Genomic DNA, 20,187 nt, shown 5'->3' with positions numbered 1-20,187 from the left:
GTGGAGTCTTAGTTGCTCATTTACTTTTGTTACTTTGTGTGTATTATTTTGGTTATTTTATGTTTTTTGTTGTGTGTGTCTGGATTACATTCTTTTGATTTCTGCTAGAATCCTGGTTCCCTTGGTTACTGTCTGGTACCACAAATACATGGTTGTTTCTGTTAGGGGGTTTGTTCAAGTGGGACCACATATTCATGTTGCCTTATTGGTCTGCATCGTATGTAGAATTATTGAAAGAATTTTAGTTCTTGTGTCTCATGATACATGTATATTGACCACTCTGAAATGTTTTTCCAAAGCATTACTGTGTGCAGTCTTTTCATTCCAAAAAATATCTGGTCATAATTGTAATTCAGAAATAGTTTGGAAAGGAGTGTGGGCATTAACACCAGTTTTTGGCCTCATCAACATATCACTTTCAAGTGGTAGTGTATTGCCAGAAGTAGGATACTCAGCAGAGTAGAAAAAAATTAATATTTTAAGAAAATAAGCCAATATGAAATAGGCACTAATATATGAAATATGGAATACAGACTAATTTAAAATATGTTGAATAAATAATAAATACTATTAAATATGGTAAATAATGAAACTGATAGAGTCTGTATTGTAATTGATATTTATAGAAGCCATTGTCACAGAAAAAAAATGAATTTTAAGTTTAGAATTGTTTTGATAGTGTGTTGGTAATTTTAGAAATAGATATCCCAAAACATCTGATAACCTCTTTAATTTAATTTAATTTAATTTAGTCAATCTTTGGTAAAAAAAGTGAGTTATCTCAATTTAAATTGACAATTCAGTGATTTTGTGTTTAGGTATATGTATTCATAATATATTTTAGTAATAATTAAATTAAAAATGGATTCTGTTATGAGTTTAAATAAAAAGGTGGAGACTACACTTTTAACTGAAGCCACACCTTTATAGAGATTGCCTGGTGTGGAACACTTTGTTTACAATATTACCTAGGTTCATTGAAGTTTGTCAGCCAAATTTTTATAATAGATAGTGATGGTTTTCTTCTATTTCAATTCCTTTCAAAGATTCTAGTTTATTTAGTTCTTAGTCATGAAATTAAGAGAACAATAAGATTGATTACTGATTCCTTGCCTTTATTGTGAATTAAAAGAAAACCTAATTATCACCTTGCTTTGCCTTATTTATCAGCAGAATCAGGACAATACTAGCTCTGGTTTAGTGTTATATATCCATACAACAATGATCATGTCCACATATTTTTGGTTCCTTCACATTAAATAAAAACAGCTATTAACGTAGTTTAAAATGAATGCTCTAGAGATGCTTGCAGCCATGGATAACTGAATTGTATAAATTTCACTTCAGTGACGAGACTCTTTTTCTCTTTAGCTATGAAGTCAACAATTGGCCGTTTTCTGTTGTTAGTGATCTTCACTCAGTGACATGATTTGGATTGTAAAAAACATAAATCCTATGTTAGATCTATCTTCTCTTCATACACATTTTACATTTTCAAAAAGTGAATTTGTATACTCAGTTAGTTATTTTAAAAAAATCAATTTTGTAAGCACCGGTATCTGAAATAATTTTATACTGTTGTCTTTTGAAGGATGTAGTTTGATATTTAACATGTTTTCTGTCCATCCACAAGTTGTGAAAATAAGTCTTTATAAATGCTCAACAGATTATTATGGATTTTGGCTGAATTTTTGTAATCTCAAATTAATTTCATCCTTTTCTCAAATTTTGCCTTATAATTGACAAGAAAAAAAGGGATGGGCTTACAGTTTCTGTGAAGTTGGGTTTAGAGATGACCAGGTCAAATCTCATATTTTGAACTTTTCTTCTATCTGGGCAACTGAAAAAAAACCCAATATTTTTTACAGGACCAAAGATATTTTTACCAGACATATCTGTCAGTCCTGCAGTGGTGTGAAAGTACTATTGTTTGTGGGGTACCATTTTTGGGGGTTTTCATGGAAAGGCCAAACCTTGAAGTTTAGTTCCCAACGAAAAGAAGATTTCCATTGATGTGTATTGTGAAAACCTAAAAATCACAAAATTAAGAATCCATGAACTTGGGTATCTTCCCTAATCCACAAAAATAAGTATCCATGAATTAAAGTTCTTTCGTAGTATTTCATTTTCACTGGGGCTTATTGTATGTGTTTGTGTTGTGCAGAAGCTATTGGCACTAAGTTCTCACCATATATCATTGGACTTTACTAGTGTTAGCCTACTATATGTTCTGATATATTTAACAACTGAGATGTTTTTTTAAAAAAAATATGTAATTCAGGACTTTCTGGCAAAACAGTATCATTTGACTTGAAAACAAGTGGTTTTCAGATGGGGCAAAAAATAGGTCTTAATGCCTCTGAACCTTTATAAAAAAAATAAAGTATTATTCAGAATCAAATTGTTTCAAGTTGTGCAGTTAGAAGTTAAATCTTAATTTTATAACAAGAAAATAATTGAAATACACTTTACAAAATTATAATACCTTTGCCTCATTTAGCAGCTTTGGTTGGGTGAGATTTTATTCAAATGGGAACAAAATTGCCCCAAAAACATGCAGCCTTAAACATTTGCAGATCTCTAAGATGATTATCAAGCCCACATTGTTGTCAGCCCATTACTGATCTAGTACACCCCTGTGAAATGATACTGTACATGTACTGAATAGACATTTTAACAATGCCTTTCTAGGAATATTTTACTGCTATTACGTCATAATCACATCATAGAAATAGCATTGAGATAATTAAATTGGCATTAACAAATATTTTCTAGAGAAAATTCTGTCTGATTTCAGGATTATAAACTTTCCTTAAAATCTCATAGAAATTCAATAATGTGCCTCCATGGGCTATAATTGTATTAGAATTACTTTATTTAATACTCTTTCTTGGTTTCATATTATTAAGATTTAATCTTGTTGCTAAAATAAAAGCTGCAAATTGGCCTTGTGTTGTGAAATGCAGTCTTAAAATGCTTTTTTCCATATTTGAAATGAGAAATAAATCTTGTAAAAAAGTTATCGTGATGTTGCTGTAACACTGAAGATTTGTAGTCATGGACTGAATCACTCTGTGTTTCTGTCTTATGCCTCCTCTATTAGGCGTTTAACTTATAAGATTTACTTAGTATGGTACATGTGTACTTATACTTATATTTAATTTACGTACATATGCAAATAGATATGTGCTTGTAGGGTATTGGAAGATGGGTATGTATGTGTTTCAACAATTTTTCTTCAATTAAAACTTGGAAACCCTTAAACTAATGGGAATGGTTTTCAATTCAATATGTTTTTTTTCCAATTTTAATTTCTAAATTCTTAATTTTTAAAGTTTTCCTTCTTGGCCACACCTCAGCTGAAGATAAGATGTTGTGAACTGTATTGATTGATCAGTTCAGGTTAAAGAAACTTGAAAAATAGATTCATCATGTCAAACAGTTCTGTGGATTTATTGTAGAAAGACTATGCTTTGTTTGGTACCAATTTTTGTGGTAGTGAGACCAGGAATTCTAAATACCTAAGTAATGTATTATTTATGTACAATGCAAAGAGGTTCTACTTGAGTCAATGAATGTAAATTTCCAAAATGAAACACAATTTTGATGAAATCGATACCCACAAATATAAGAACCTTTACATTACATGGATAGATATTTACTGATTTACCTCCCTTTTAAAATATGAATACACCTAATTTTGTAGAGTTGAATGATTCTCCAAGAATATAGCATCCACAAGAAAGTGAATTTCTGATAGTTCATTTGATTAATTCGTTAATCTGAGACACATGCAGTCTGGTTTAAAATCATTTACAGCATGGAAATACAACATGTTGAATAATATAAATTCTTAGATCTATAGATCGCAAAATTGACTTAATCTCATATAATAGCCATCATTGTTTCGTAATGAGTTTATAAAATGCTCTATCTTTATTATAGTTCATTGTGACTTAATCTTGTCGAGGAAATAAAAACTGGTGTTCGGTCTGATTTGGACTGACGGTGTCTAGAGATATCATTTATCGCCAATTGTCATCCAATTCTATGATATTGACTATTTCTGTAATATGGTCATTCAACTTATAAGTTTCTCATTTATTTGTCTGGTTTTTTGGCGGAGAAGGCGGGTGAAACCACGGGTGATTAGAATAGGTAATCTAGTCTCAAATACCAAGGGATCGAGACAATCCCAAACATTTGAAACACATCCAGTTAGATTTGTATTCAATAATGCTTCATAGCCAAATGGCTTAATGGAACTGCAAAATTGAAAAAAATGGCTTTTGGCTTGATTAAGAAAAGGTAAAACAAAGAAACTTTAAACAAGGTGATATGTTTGTTTTTCAAAATCATTTAACTATCAATACTGAAAAGTGTGGGAACATGTATGCCATGTGGTTAAGTTCACAAAGCTGTTTATTTATTTCTGAACTGAATGCTCATTGAAAGCTTATACTTGCATCACAAATAAGTTTTATGAAAATCTTAGAAAAAAAAAATGTTGTTCAAGATTTTTTGTGTTCTTGATTCATTCCTGATTTGAGATCTATAAAATGAAACAAGTGTCAAAGTACAACTCAAGCAATACAATTTTTTATGTAAATATGACCTTGGTTTGAACTCTGAGACTACTAAATAGTGTTCTCTTCACAAATGTCAACAACCAAACTGAAGAAAAACAATTATTGACAATTATATTGAAAGAAAAACTCTAACAATGGTAAATTGTCCTATAGTTGGCTGAAAAAATTATTGGTTTTGAGTCCAGTTTAGAAATCAATCTTATTAGAAAATCCAATGGGAAGCTGTCAGAACTCAAATTTAGTCTGTCTCAAATTTGACACTCTGAAACATCTTACAGTGTTGACTTATGAGAAAATGAAAAGCAGTGTTCACATTGATTAAAAACCTGTCTTTTTTTTACCCTTTGATTTATGAAATGTCAGATGAGTTTTTTTCCTTCTAAAATTGAATGCCTGCAAGTTGCATGTAAAGATGGGGAAGGGGAGATAACTCTATTCTACTGTATTGAAAAATATGTATGACATGTATTGTAACTGGTCCAATTTATTGAGAGAACCAAAACTAAAACAAATGAATGTTAGAATTTCTTATTTATGAAGAGGAGAAGAACCAAAAACTCAGTATTTTAAATGGTTTCATGAAAAAAACTAAATGGACTGTTTCAAGTTTTCAGACATTTAAATGCAATAATAAGGGGAAAAAAGTACTTGTATCAGTTCCTGCTTTAACTAGAGGGCAATCTATTGACGGTTACAAAGTAAGTTTACACTATCCGTCTGCCTGTTTGTAACTCTTGATTTGAAGAGAAGCCTCACACTGATATTCGTTAACAACTTGTAAGACATGGTTTAGGTTTTGCATCTATCAGATTTTTAGGTTTATCTGGCAACAGAAAGGTTAGGCCAAGGTTATTTTTATCAAAAATAAACTTAATTGTGATTTTATTCTTTTTTCCTTTTTCTTTCAGGAGCAAACAGAATTTAAAAGTTAGGGAACATAATATACTGGGACCATATGTTGATGGGTTGTCACAGTTAGCTGTTTCATCGTTTGAGGTAAAACTTTTACATTAAGAGAGGTTGTCACTCTGTGTTGACATGTTTTAATTATTTACTTTGTTTTTTTATTTAGTCTAATACAATACATTTAAGTTTTATTATTGAAATACTCTTTTTTCCCTCCTTGTACAAATAATTCTGGTAAAAACATTCAATAAAACAAAGACATACAAAAAAAAGTTAAGACTGAACAAAACTATTTTCTAGTTTTATCCCCACTAACAAAGTTTAGGGGTATATAGGAATCAACCTGTCTGTCTGTCTGTCTGTCCATTGGTTCATCTGTCCACTTTTCTTATAGGTGCAACTTCCCCATAACCACTATTTGGGATTTTGGTAAAATATTTTGGGAAGTTTGACTTCAAATATAGATGTGCATGAAGGAATATATCTACTACTAGGGGACTCCACAGGAAAATACTATAACGAAAGGGTTTTGAATTGATCATTTGCCCCTATTTGAAGGAGATGTTCACATTGTGAGATTGCCCACAGTATTTCTGGTTTGTCAGTTTATTCCTGTTATTTTTAGGACATAGACAATCTTATGAGTGAAGGAAATAAATCTAGAACTGTCGCTGCCACTAACATGAACAATGAAAGTAGCAGATCTCATGCCGTGTTTAACATAATACTGACACAGATACTGACAGATGTCTCTTCTGGGGTAGGTATTTGATATGTACTTAAACAAAGACTGGGTACATTATATTGACAGAAATACTGACAAATGTCTCTTCTGGGGTAGGTATTTGATGTACTTAAACAAAGATTGGGTACATTATACTGACAGAAATACTGACAAATGTCTCTTTTGGGGTAGATATTTGATATGTACTTAAACAAAGACTGGGTACATTATACTGACAGAAATACTGACTGATGTCACCTCTGGGTAAGGTATTGATGTGTATTTGAACTAAGACTGGGTACATTGTACTGACACAGAAACTGACAGATATCTCTTCTGGGGTAGGTATTTGATATGTACTTAAAGACTGGGTACATTATACTGACAGAAATACTGACAGATGTCACCTCTGGGTAAGGTATTGATGTGTATTTGAACTAAGACTGGGTACATTGTACTGACACAGAAACTGACAGATATCTCTTCTGGGGTAGGTATTTGATATGTACTTAAACAAAGACTGGGTACATTATACTGACAGAAATACTGACAGATGTCACCTCTGGGTAAGGTATTGATGTGTATTTGAACTAAGACTGGGTACATTGTACTGGCACAGAAACTGATAGATATCTCCTCTGGGGTAGGTCTAAGATGTGTATCTAAACAAAGACCGGGTACATTATAACAGCAGAGGAAAAATGATACATTGCAGGATTCAAAGTAATGTTTGTTGCAATTCACAAGATATTAAAATGGTGTGGGTTTGGTTGTGGATTTCCCCTTGTTTGAAACTTCTATATTATATCCTCTTGAAATAAACTGCATTGATAAAAGGTTTCAACTATGTATATGTTTAATCTGTAAAGTTTTCTTATGTTTAAAGGAGAAAGTCCTGTTCTAGGTATATGTACACAACTACTGTAGGAGTATACAAATAGAAAAAAAAATATCATTTGTAAAGGAATTATTTCATTTAATACTGTTATCCCACATCAATGGAAAATTATTTATGATAACATAGAAATATAATTATCAGAATTTTATTTGGAGTTGATATGGGTATTTCTAAAAATCCTAATAATCTTTGTTGTTTTTGATAAGCTGTAATTTACACATATGTGGTGGTATTCAGTTGTTCCTACAGTCAGTTAGTTTCAATTGATGGGGATTAAAGTGCAGTATTTTATCAATAAAATGGCAACATTTTTTTTAAATTAACTTCATATGTAATTGATTAGGTTAAGAACTAGGACATTTGTATTCCTTTAGAGTATATAATGTTTGGAGAAAATTGTAATTGTAAATGTAAAGATTGGTCTAATGTACTATAAAGGAGTCTATTTTCATGGGTATCAAATTTTGTGTTTGTAAAGCCTTTTTATTGTTTATTTGAGTAGAGCCTGTTAGTTTTCAACTCAAATGCCAGTTCATATGGACTTTTGAATTTATGGTTTGACCAAACCACTAACACCATAAGAATTCATACCTTATGTACAATTATTCTTCCACAGTATTCATAGACCGTTAAATCTTGAGTTCAATCTCATTTCAGGACATAGTCTCTATATAAAATTCATTTTGTGTAAATGAAAAATAATACCACATTTTTATGAATGACTTTTAATTATCATTGTTTACACTTTTTATACTTGAACACAGTATTAGCTGGGCCTAAGGTCCTTCTATCATACTTGTAGTATGGCCATAAATCTTCCTTTTCTTCCTCCTTACTTGATCTCATAAACAGAAGTAAAAACAACAGTATTGCAATAATGATCAAAAGTATTATCAAAATAGGTAATCCTATTGTCAACAATGAACTGTTTGATGATTGGTCAGTTTCTACTGTTGTTGTCATGGTTATTGTGCTATGCTTCTTTGGAGTAATTGGTTTGTTTTTTGTTGTCTGTGAGGTTTGGGTTGAATCTGAGATGTTGCCTGTTGTTAAATTCTGGAAATTTATGATGGAGGTTGCAGGGATTGTGATGTTTTTGGAATTATGAGTTGTTTTGAGGGTTTTGGCATGACTAGTAGATCCAGTCAGAGGCAACAATGTGCTCTCAGTTAGTTTTGAGGATAAATGGTTTCTGGTAGGAGGTATTATATTCCCATAGATGTCTGTATGTGGTGCTGCTGTGGGATTTAGTTGTCGATCAGATCGAGGGGCTGCAGTAGGTAATGCTTGAGGCTCAGTATTAGGGGATAATGTGATATTATTAACTTTTGTTGAAGTGGTAAGAGGGCCTTTTGTTTTAGTCTTTATGGTTTTGTGTATGCTATTTTGACTTCTAGTAGATGTACTTAGAAGTTGTATTTTTGATAGGAATGTTGTAATGCTTGTTTCTTTGTTGGTGAATGTGCTACTAGAATTTAGAGATCGATATGATGAATGACCAGGTAAAGTTATCTTCAGTTGTTTTGTTGATAGATTTGTTGATGAAGCAGTTGGCATGGTAACTGATATTGATTGTTTTGTTTGGTATGTTGCACTGTTCTTTTTTGGTGTTTTTGTTGTTTTAAGAATTGGAGTGTTTTTAACATACTGTGTTGTCAGTTTTTTGTTGCTAGTTGTATTTTTTGTGGTGTTAGAATGAAATATTGTGGCTTTAGTTGATTGGTTTGCAGAAATCATTGTGGTTTGCTTTGGTCCATTGTTTGTTGTTGACATTGTTGTTGACCGTGTGCTGGTTGTATGGGATGTTGACACCTTTGGTTGTGGACTTAGTGTGGGTGAAGCATTCATTGATTTTGACACATATACTGGTTGTTTGAATGTCAGAGATGTTGTCAGTTTTTCAGTAGGTTTAACTGAAGACTTTCCTTGGAGGCCTGTTGATAGGGGAGTATTGTTTGTTAATTTTAATGCTGATGTTGATGGAAATATTGCAGTTATAGACCTTACTTGATTTGTTGAACTTTGTATTTGTGTTATGATGTTTGGTTTTCTTGAGGTAGGTTTCTTTGATAGATTGATATGTGAATATGGGAATACAGATGTAATGCTTGATTTTGTTGTCGTGACACAACTATCATTAGAACTTAAGTAATAGTCAGAAAGGGTCTTCCCAGCATACTGTAAAGGTGTAGTACATACAGGAATCCTATGCCAGCGATGACTTAATAGAAACTCTCCTAACCATCTTATACTACAGTCACAAATTAGTGGATTTTTGTACAAAACTAACTCGGGATTAATTCTTGAACTTAGGTAGTTCTCCATTGTTGCTGGAAGGGATGTTAACAGATTAACTGCCATATTTATGTACTTCACCTTACAGTTTACAGTTGCTCTGCCTTCAACTCTTGCCATTTTGTTTAATGCTAGATTTAGAAATTTGAGTGTAACATTTTCCAGACTATATGCTGTTAGAACTCTAATGTTATTCTGTTGTAAATTAACACTTGTTTCTTTTCCCGATATTTGTTTTAGCAAAGTAGTTGGTATTTTTGCCAATTTATTCCATGATAGATCCAAGTCAGTAATTCTGGTACCCCTTAACGCATTAGATAAGATGTTTACTATTGAATTATGGGATAGTTTAAGTACTCTTAGCCTTGCTAATCCATTATATACATGTTCATGAATAGAAGTAAGTTGATTGGTTATGAGATAAATTTCTTCGATATTTGACAGTGAGCTGAAAGTGTTTGCTTCAACAGAATTAATCACATTCCTAGATATGTCAAGTTTATGGAGATTTATTAGCCCATTCAAGGCTAACTTAGTCAATACTGAGATTTGATTGTCTGCTAAGTAAAGCTCCTTCAGACTGCCGAGATCTTTAAATACATCATCAGGAAGAATGCTAATTTCATTTTTATCTAGCCGCAAGATTTCTAAAGCAGAGGGTCCCTCGAAATTTTCGCTGGAAATTGAATGAATTTTGTTGTTGGTGAAATCTATGCGTGTTAGCTCAGAACAGTTTGAGAATATAGGACCCCATAATTCTGTTAACTGGTAGTTCGATATTTTCACACTTTCGAGATCATGGATTCCTAGAAAATAGAAATCCTTAAGGATTCCCAAATGAAGTTTGCCATTTTGGAATACAATGTTATGAATATTTCTAGGAATTAATTGAAAGTCTCCACTGTTTCGACATGTTACGTTCACAATGTCACCAAAACTGTTCTTGTCACATTGAGTGCATGAACCGGGGCACTTTGATTCACAGAATGAAATTAAGATCCATAATATGAGTATTAATCCTTTAGAACCAAAAATGCAGTGAGAATTCTTCATGTTGGGATGTCTTTGAATTCATTATTAACATGATACATTGTGCTTGTTGTAGTCAGTCATCATTTCTGAATTGTTCACTGTGTATCATATTTGTAGTTTCAAATAATGAAGAATTTTCTTATTTAATTCTGAGTTTTTCTTTCAGCTGAGCATTTGTTTTACATAATGAGAATGCAAGCTGAATTCTTCATTTTCTGATTGAATAGAAAACACACAATAGATCACATTTGTAGTTCCATAGAATGCAGATCTCTCAAAATTAAGCTCTTGATTTTTCTGAGCACATGTTTTTCACAAGAAGAATGTCGAAAACTATGTCATCTTAATACTTGTCCTGCCACAGTTGCAGCAGTTAACAAAACTGTTATAAAAAGTATTTTCATATGATATTGTCAAATCACACAGATATATCAGGACCATTCAAATAACACAGATACATCTGGACCATTCAAATCACACAGATACATCAGGACCATTCAAATCACACAGTTATATCTGGACCATTTCTAAATACCATAACAAAAAGAAAAACAAGTCATTACAGTATGTATGTAATCTTACATTCTATGGCTAAATTTGTGCCAGAAGTTTATCACATATGTCTGTTTTATTTTCATGATAATATTTAGACCTTTCAATGACATTACTGATTTAATGTGGAAGGTTAAACTGTCTCAGGACAGGTTTGGAAGGGTAATTTAATGATGACTCCCAATAAGAATTAGGTAGAAGACAGCACATACATATCTTTGCTGTTTTGATACTTGATAGGGTTGATGATCTCATTGTTCTCCTCTTATTGTGTGGCTTAGTATGTGGCAGGTATGATACAAGTATAGAGACCTCTTTAAATAATAATTCTTTTTGTCCCGGCGATGTGTCGCGAGGGGACATGGAAATACCAGGCATCTGTCCATCCATCCACATTTTCCACACTTTTTTTTGTAATGCTTTTACCAAATAACTTTGTTTTTGGTCTGTAGCCTTATTATGAAGAGTTACAGATTAAGTTCGACTTTGGTTATGGTTGAATGATTTTATGGAGATTATGGCCCTTGGACTTAGAAAATTTCATTGAATTTACAGTTTTCCTCATTTTTTTTGTAATGCTTTTACCAATTGATTTAATTTTTTGTTTGTAGTCTTACTATAAGAAGTTACAGATTAAGTTAGATGTTAGATATGGTTGAATGGTTTTTACAGAAGTTACAGCCCTTGGACTTAGAATATTTCAGTGAATTTAGAGTTTTTCACATTTTTTTTAAGTGGGGGACATTGGAACGCTGTTCTTTTATTTTATGATTATTTGTTTTCAAATTCTCCAGGTGAGCAATTAAGACTCTTTAGAGCCTCTAGCTTCTAATCCTAGTCATTCTTTAACAGTTCTCCATTTTACTGTACGTTTACTTCTAATTTGAAAGTTTCCATTACCCAGTTGTTAATCATCCCTGGTGAAAGGGTTTTAAAGGATTGATGTTATATTCATTGTTAACATTATTATTCTTTAGATTAGTATTAATGGAATCCGTAAATATTTTGTAGATCTTTTTCTTTTACTGTGCATGTGTCTTATGTTGGGTAGTACTAGACATTTTTGTCTATTGAGTTTTGTCATGACTCTTGCTCCTCCAAACTGGAATTTTACTGATTGGAATGGTATCTTATCACTGAAATATACTATCAGAAAATGTTTGAATACGTCAGTATCAGTATGGTGAAAAAGAAATCATTCAATACATAAATATGTAATTAAGGGAGTGATGACATTGGTTTGTATGTGGTTAACCCAGTTAACAGGCCTTAAAAGTTTTGAAGTATAAGACTATCTGTGTCTGGACCCTTACAGTGAGACATTGAAAGACATAGGTGGCAGAATGTACACAATATTTCTCTTTTTTTTATTTTAATTATGTTAGTTTTTAATTTCTTTATTAAATGTTACCAGTTAGATCTTTCTATAGAGTGTCAATTTGTTCTTGATGACAGAATAATAATATTCTTTTGATGAATAATTTGGCCTTTAACTTTAGTAACATTAAAAAAAATATTGTAAGTGATGAATATAGAGTTGTTTCCCTTTGTATGCTCTCTCATTTGATCATGTTTTTCTCCCACAGATCATTAAATATGAGGTAAAAAATAAATTTGTCCATTGCACATAACTGGTGTCCAAGTTCAGTGAAACCTGTGCAATCAAAACCCCTTCTAGACATGCAGTCTTGTCCATATTAGGCAGGTATAAGATTTACCTAGGTTTACTATGAATCATTATTTACAGAAAGGGACTACATGTGATGTCTGCTTTAAACAGGTTTTTGGATATATTGATAGTTTGGTTGGACAGGATTCACTGTTAAAATATGACACTTGGTGTGTTGCGTGTTCCATATTCCTGATCACGATACTCTACAATCATGTTCTGGAGTGATATTAAATTAACAATTTTAAACATTTTGTAGACAGTTTGACATCATCATACATGTAGTCAATATTATTTTGTAACCTTCATGGGCATCTAGTGAAATGTTAAAATATAGCCTCAAAGCATCATATTAGAGGTAGCAATTTTTTATGAGGATGGAAGCTAAAGTAATGTTAACCCAGAAAAAAAAGCTAAATGAAACTGGTGTTATAATGTTATATATTTTGAAGGAATAGAAAATTTCTCTGTTAGGAATGTCTTTTAGTTATTTGAAATAAAATATTTTTTATTAGTAAAAGACCAAATAATGTTCATGGGTACAATAATCTTGTACATTGTTGAGTTTACCATACTATGTATTTAATTTATAAAATCCTAGGAATCCTGTTTTACACAGCTGTTTATACCTCAGTCCATTTAAATTTGGTCAGTCATTACAATCACTATAAGGAAATATTCTTTGACTGGGTTGTGTTCATGTAAATAGACTTATAGATTGATGAATGTCAGTTGGGTTGGTGGCAGGGAAATATTTTATAACTTTTTTCTCAGTAAATATAAATCACATTCGCTAGATTTTTGGTACGCAACTTCTATATGGGGTCCCATATCCTTGGCTTGAATTTCAGGTCTGTAGCACTTCTACTTCCTGTATAAGTGTTTAGTAAGATGATTTGTACTGTGTGTGTAATTTTTTATGTGATTGCAGATCAACTTCCTGTTTACCAGTCATCTTAGTTACTTAGAGAGTCCTTCAGTTTAACTGTACTTGTCTCCATTGTAAAAATGTAATAATCAACTGTTTAATTACTAAGATTCTGTTTCTAGATATGAACATTTTATAGGTATAAAAAATAGATTCAAGGCAACAAAAACGAAAAATGAACACGACCTAAGTGAACTTCCTACAATTAAATTTCAGAAGTAAAATTTTTTCTGATTGGATGAAAAAATGTCTTGTCATCCCAGAAACATAGTTTTGGTATGAGACAGTAATTTATCAACCTTTGTGGATGATTTACTCATAAAATTTTGATACTGAAATTAAACAAAAAGGAAAAAAGGAATGATTATAATAATTTTTCTGTCTATTTGTAATACTTTTACTGATTCACAGTTGTTTTGATGTTCATCACATGACTAAGGTTATTTCTGTATAGATAGAAAATATATATAAATTACAAACACAGCCTAATGTGTATTTAACCTGATATAAAGTTCTTTATTGTAGAAAAGGGAAATGGAAAATATTTAATTGATGAAAAAAACATTTTGATCACCATGCTCAATAAATACTTCTAAGTAAACACCTATTTGGTTATTACAGATTGTCAGACCATCACATCCCTAGATACAACTTTTTACATACAGTAAAATCTGTGTAAACGGAACCTCTTGGACTGAAGTATTTGTTTGGTTTTAACATATTAAAATTTATATAACTATATGTGAGGACTTTTTACTATGTCTTGTTTATGCAGGTTTCTGGTAAATGCAGGATTATCTTAAGACAGGTTCATTGTGTAGAAAAATATTGCGACTAGGGAGATGATCTAACAAATGTTGCTGTAAATGATTTGTATCTGATTAATGATGTAATTTACATGTATGAAGGCCATTTGAGCCATTTGATTTTAAATAGGTTTTCCTTTTCTTTGTGCAATTGATGAATAAATTATGAGTTCTTTGATTATCAAATTACAAAACAATTATTAACAACAATCTGTTTAGTATCTTGTTACTAAGGAATACATTAAAATATTGGTTCAATTTTCATTTTATAAAACATGAAATTTAAATTCAGAAATTTGAAATTGGGTTGATTTCATGAACTAAAACCACTTTAACAGAGATAAATAGAGAACTTAAGGACTGACATTTCAAAACCTAAAGAAAAATTATTAGAATGTTTATTTGATTCGGTGCTCTTTAATAGGATCAAATACAAGTTGAGGTTCTAAGGTCAAATTAATCTTAGAATGATTTATAATAAGTAACAAGAATAATATGATTTTGAATTGTGAAGAGCTGTAATAGTTTTTGAAGAAATCCACCACAAGAGCAAAACGAGACAATTAAAGGGTCAATTTAAACCATACCAACGTAATCTTTTGCTATATGTTTGCTTTAAATGCTTTGGTGAGGTTTATGTAGTATTAAATATGTGATCTGTATTGACTTTCTACTTTGATATTTTGATCTTTTTATTTGTTGCTTTGTTTTTATTGTATCACTTTCTACATGAGTTTTAGCAGGAATGTTATGCCTTGAAATTTTGATCTTTATTTTAGTACTTTGGTACTTTGATTTTTTCCTTCACAACCTTTTCTCTATCACACAGAACATTCACTTTAAAAGAAACTGTTTTTAACATCGTGGATTTAGAAATAAGACAAATTTAACAGGGAACCTGTCAATAAAATTTCTACTACGTTATGTATTGACGTGATAATTTAATTATCTTCGTGGCATGATGTGATTTTTATAGTGTAAGAAATCAAATGTTTATTTGAAATCAATCAAAATAATGAAAGAAATAAGCCTAGTGGCTGTATGTACAAATTCTTACTTTGTTTTAAGGCGTTGACTCTGTATAGGCATGAGTAAGCTCATATTTCCTATATAATATAGAAATGTTTAAGTACATGAAAACTCAGACTTTTGCGATGTTTTGCTCTGATGGCTTTCCTGTTCAATGTAAAAAATAATTCATCGTTTCAAAGATTATCAAATTCTTCAGAAAGAAATAAACATTTTATTTCTTCTTTCATTTTATGAGCATCTTAGCAGGGTTTTTTTTAGACTCTTTTTATAATCAGTGCACATGTGGTCCATGATCCCAGTTTTTATTGGAGTATGTGTTGCTCATTAACTTTGATCTCTTTGAACATGATATTTTGATTATTTCATGTTCTTTTTTGTATGTGTCTGTTTATTATGTCCAGTTTTTTTATCCTTGGAATATATTCTTTTGATTTCTGCTAGAATCATGGTTCCCTTCATTGCTCTGAGATGAAATTTGTTTGAGAAGTCAGACATCAGTTGTAACTTTTGCTAACAGCATTTGATTAATCACTTGATGCAATTTTCAGTTTTATTTTTTAAAGCAAGTTTACACATATGTTTCCACTGTTTATCTTGAATTATTCATGTTAGTCTATCAAACCTTACAGAAATGTTTCTCTTGGTCTCACTGTCCAATGGTCTTACTGTCCAATGGTCTCACTTCCAATTGTCTCATTGTTCCTCTGATGTTCATTAAGAAATTTTAAGCACAGCAAATGTTTAAGTTCAGTCAATGGTTTATGTAACAGTTTGGTTTGAATTCTTGTGACTACAAATGTAGAGTTCATTTTTTTCCTGTATAGTCTGTTTAGAGAATCCCTGCTGGAAATTCAAGTTTTAACTTCATTCAATTTTTCCCTTTTGAGTATTCCAAAAATCAAAAGGAACCATAAAGTTTGATAAAATCATGACTTAACTTGGTCTTTTATGTGTTTTAAGTCCAGTTCACTACCAAGCTCTAGTTTGGACTGAAATCCTTCTTCTGTGGTCAGTGTTATTGCAACAACATTGTTGATATGTGTGTTACCATGGAAACCTTTGTCTTGGTGTTCATTTCCTTTGAAACTTCTATCTTGGGTAGTGTCTTCTATATTGACAATAGGAAGCTCTTTTTGCTTTTTGTTGTCATGGTAACTACTATGCTCATCCATTTTGGTTTCATGGGAGGTTTTATCTTGTGCAGTGTCCACTATGTTAACCAGAAGAAGTTCATCCTTTTTGTTTTCAACAGGAAGTTCCTTTGGTTCAACAGGAAGTTCCTCTGGTTGAATGTTCAGGTTGATTTCTGTTAATTGGTTATTTTGTTCAATAGAACTTTCATGTTTTATAGTTTCAGATTTTCCATCATCTATTTCTGTCTTCTTTTGTTCTCTCTGTGGAATACTTAATGAAGTCTTTTTCTTACTCTTCCCACCCTGACTTTTCACTAGCCTTTTTGAGCTTTTCTTTTTGGTATGGTCACTGTCGGAAAAATCCTCTAAATTTAAATCATCCATGTATTTCTTCTTAGTAGTTGTATTTTTTATAACCTTCTTGCTGTTTACTCTTTTGAGTTGTTTATTTGCTGTAGGGTCTTTGTTATTTTTTGTTTTCAGTGAACTGGCAAACTTACCAAATATGTTAGTTTTGGAAGAGTTATTTCCTTTATTGGAAGTTGAACACTTCAATTCCTTTGAATTTGAAGCAGTCTCCTTTTTTGCATCAGCAGTACTATTTTCAATTTGTATATCACTTTCCTTTTCAACATTTATTACAACATCAGTATTTGGAAGATGGACTGTTGATCCAAATTCTGTTTCTTCAGAGGGTACAAGGTCTTTTGTATCAGCTAGTGAATTTCTCCTTGAATGTGAATTTTGTAATTGCTGCATAAGCATTTTTAATCCTTCCTTTTCAAAATCTTTCGATATTTGTGATGCAGATTTCACCTTAATTCTTTTTACTTGCTTAACATCAACTGGAATGGAGTTCCGTCTCGGTCTTTTTATAAATTTACAAATTAAGTAAAAAATGATATTTAATCCAAGTAAAGTTGTAAGAATTGTAATAAGAACAGTTGCAGAGACTATCTCAGTCTTAGATGCAGTCATATACTTCATATTTGCATTTTGAGACATTTTCCAATTTCTGCCAAATCACCAACTCAATAAACTGTTTTAGCTATAAAGAATCAATTAGGGAAAGATTTTCCATTAAAATACTCCCATGCAAATAAAGTATGTGCATTTTCAGTCAGTAATTAAAGGCTTTCATTAATCCATAAGACTTCAATACAGAGTCTTTTGAGTTATTCTGTTAGTAAAACCACTAGCTTTCTTGCTGGAATAAAGAGATGTCAGTAGAAATTCCTTTCATTAAAACAGCAATTATTATGTATTATGATTTCAAACTTTCAAAGAATTCTATAGCAGTGTGGATAAAATCTGTGGCAAAACACAGATTAACTTTTATCACTAAGTCAGAAAATCAAAACTTCTGCATAGAAAAGTATGTTTTTTTTTCAAATTATATATCTTGGCCTATAGCAGAAACTCTTCAGCTACTATCATCAACAATCATTTTCAGTTGCATTCCTTTTGAAATTCATAAATTGACTTTTATTTTCATTAACACCAATCATTTTTATACCATGCTGTCTTTGGCATAGAGTTAATGGCTGAATACACCAAAGTTTATTGAATGTAAAGTCAATTTTAATTTGAATTTAACAAGTTTATGAAGTTAATCAGGTCTATGTTGATAATATTTCTGGAATTAATTCTTTTGAAAAATTCATGAATAACATTTACTTCCTCTCTGTATTCATCTAAAATTTGATTATTCTGAATTTGACGGTAATATACAAAATCTAGTGAAATTCCATTTAATAAACTTTGCAAGAATTGTTTAAAATATATACCATCCATGTCAGTCAATGTTTAATACACATCCTAACTTCCTTTCTACTCATCTAAATTGAATTATTCAAGTTATTTGGAATTCCTTTAATTAAGCTTATATAACTGGCATCATGTAAAAGTTAAAGTGTTTATTATTGATGCTGATCTGTTCTATATTTTTAAATTTAGAAATTCAATCAAATCCATGTAAATTTTGCCTTTAATTCCTTTGATTACTGGTATATCTGGAAAGAATAGTCCAGATTTCATTGGAATTTCCTATCCCTAATCTCAAAATTGGCAAATTAATTCAACATTTGATGAAATAATGTGGATAAAAATGACAATTTAGACATAATGTGATAATTGTTAAATGTCTGATTAAGTTCCTTTGTAACAATGCAGGTGGAACCATAACCTACTGAAGTGCCATGGATACAATAAATTTTGTTGTTTACTTTTGCATTTTTTAAGCTGATTTTAATTAAATCACAATGTTTGGTGCAGTGTCCTATGAATCCTATTGATTCTAAACTTGTGAAAAATGTGTTCAATTAACAAGACACAAATCATGCTGAAAATATCTATTATTTTGTTTCGGTTTTGCGTGGCAGCAGTGATCAGATACGCAGCTGCATACTGATAGTGGCTAATGTAATTTGAATTGTTCAGGGTTCAATAAATGATTGAAAAAGAATAAAATCCTACCTGTTAATTTATAAATGGATGCTTCAGGAATCTTCACTGAAGACAAACTCCTTCTATGGGGATTTTACAGACTAGTTATGTTTCTCTGAAACTCAGGTCAATTTGACATACATACTGCTATCTAAAACTCACGTAAATATCTTCAAGATGGAATAGAGCACCTCAAGTTTCCTGAAATCCATTTTAACTCAAATTTTGGCCAATCACATTGCTGACTTAAGATATATTTTGAGATAATGTTTAATTGTACAGAAATGAGACTTCAATTTAATAAAATAAAACAAAACATAATCCTCATCTATGAAGCCATGTTGACATATGTGGCATAGAGTATAATTTAAAAAAAAACACATTATTGAAACCAAATAATGTATGGAAAATACGTTTGATATTCACACGAGTGTTTTTCCTAAAGTATTATATAACAGATCCATAGGCTATTTATTACCAATTGTAATTTTCTGTATTTCCAGGTATTTGGAAGGTAGTTTGATTGGTTTGTACAGACCATTCTTTCTTTCCTGTTTCTAAATTAATTATATAAAAAAGGGGGCATAGTTATTCTGTATTTAGAGTTAAAACAAAATTAAATGTATTAAGTGCAGACATGTTTGTTGTTGGTACCATAGGTTCCATTAGAGAGATCAGTTATCAGAATGTCCAGATCATGGTAACTACTTGAACGTGTATTAGCTAATTGTGGGAAAATGTCATAATCTTTCTTGTAGCCGCTTAACACTGTTGTTCTTGTTTTTGTTTTTGTTTTTTCTGTATTCATAGACAGGGAGAAAAAAAAATGATTAGTGTTCTTTTACAATGCCACTCACAGAAAATTTTGTATTTATTTAGACTTCTGAATTTTTAAGAGGACTATTGAACAGTTTTGTTTTGATAACCCCCCTCAGTGATCAGTTGCTAGGTTACAGCTTCCTGTATTTTCTGATATAAGAAAATTACTTTTAATCAAGTGCAATAAGTCAACATTAGAAATTAAATGGCAAATGTTGCTTTTAAGTTACAGTTAAACCTGTATAAGATGAAGACCTTAGGGATTGTTATTAGTTTCTAGTTCATTTAGTGCTTATATAGTTTATAGATAGTTGTCATCCTATTTGATTTTTGTTCACTCTCCATTAGTACTATAAGGT

The 20,187-nt window shown here is 31.2% G+C and overlaps 2 protein-coding genes across 7 annotated transcripts in view; one reads left to right on the top strand and one right to left on the bottom strand.

Moving 5' to 3' along the window:
* The window catches only part of LOC148598746 (kinesin-like protein KIF13A), a 173,619-nt gene that overhangs the window by 68,678 nt on the left and 84,754 nt on the right, over nt 1-20,187 (top strand). For all 5 annotated transcript variants that reach the window (XM_088561671.1, XM_088561674.1, XM_088561673.1 and 2 more), the window contains exons 7-8: nt 5,498-5,585; nt 6,121-6,255. In XM_088561671.1, the coding sequence (XP_088417797.1) occupies nt 5,498-5,585; nt 6,121-6,255 (223 nt within the window). The remainder of the gene's footprint in view (nt 1-5,497; nt 5,586-6,120; nt 6,256-20,187) is intronic.
* On the bottom strand, nt 15,968-19,386 carry LOC148598748 (uncharacterized). Of its 2 annotated transcripts, none has more exons than XM_088561830.1 (2): nt 19,040-19,386; nt 15,968-17,771 (listed from the first exon to the last, which is right to left on the bottom strand). In XM_088561830.1, the coding sequence occupies exon 2, from the start codon at nt 17,567-17,569 to the stop codon at nt 16,358-16,360; it is 1,212 nt and encodes a 403-aa protein (XP_088417956.1). In that variant the 5' UTR covers nt 17,570-17,771; nt 19,040-19,386; the 3' UTR covers nt 15,968-16,357. The 2 variants fall into 2 exon arrangements, with proteins under 2 accessions (XP_088417956.1, XP_088417957.1); XM_088561831.1 differs by having other exon boundaries at nt 19,172-19,386.

This window comes from Perna viridis, chromosome 14, assembly GCF_037379345.1.
Source record: "Perna viridis isolate PV_CMFRI_1.1 ecotype Kerala chromosome 14, ASM3737934v1, whole genome shotgun sequence".
Classification (NCBI taxonomy): domain Eukaryota; kingdom Metazoa; phylum Mollusca; class Bivalvia; order Mytilida; family Mytilidae; genus Perna; species Perna viridis.
The sequence above is the reverse complement of the archived record's forward strand: the minus strand, read 5'-3'. Positions and strand labels throughout refer to the sequence as shown.

Bases quoted from the DNA above. Each gene is read 5' to 3' on its own strand.
- LOC148598748 (XM_088561830.1), bottom strand. From the start codon at position 17,569: ATGTCTCAAAATGCAAATATGAAGTATATGACTGCATCTAAGACTGAG.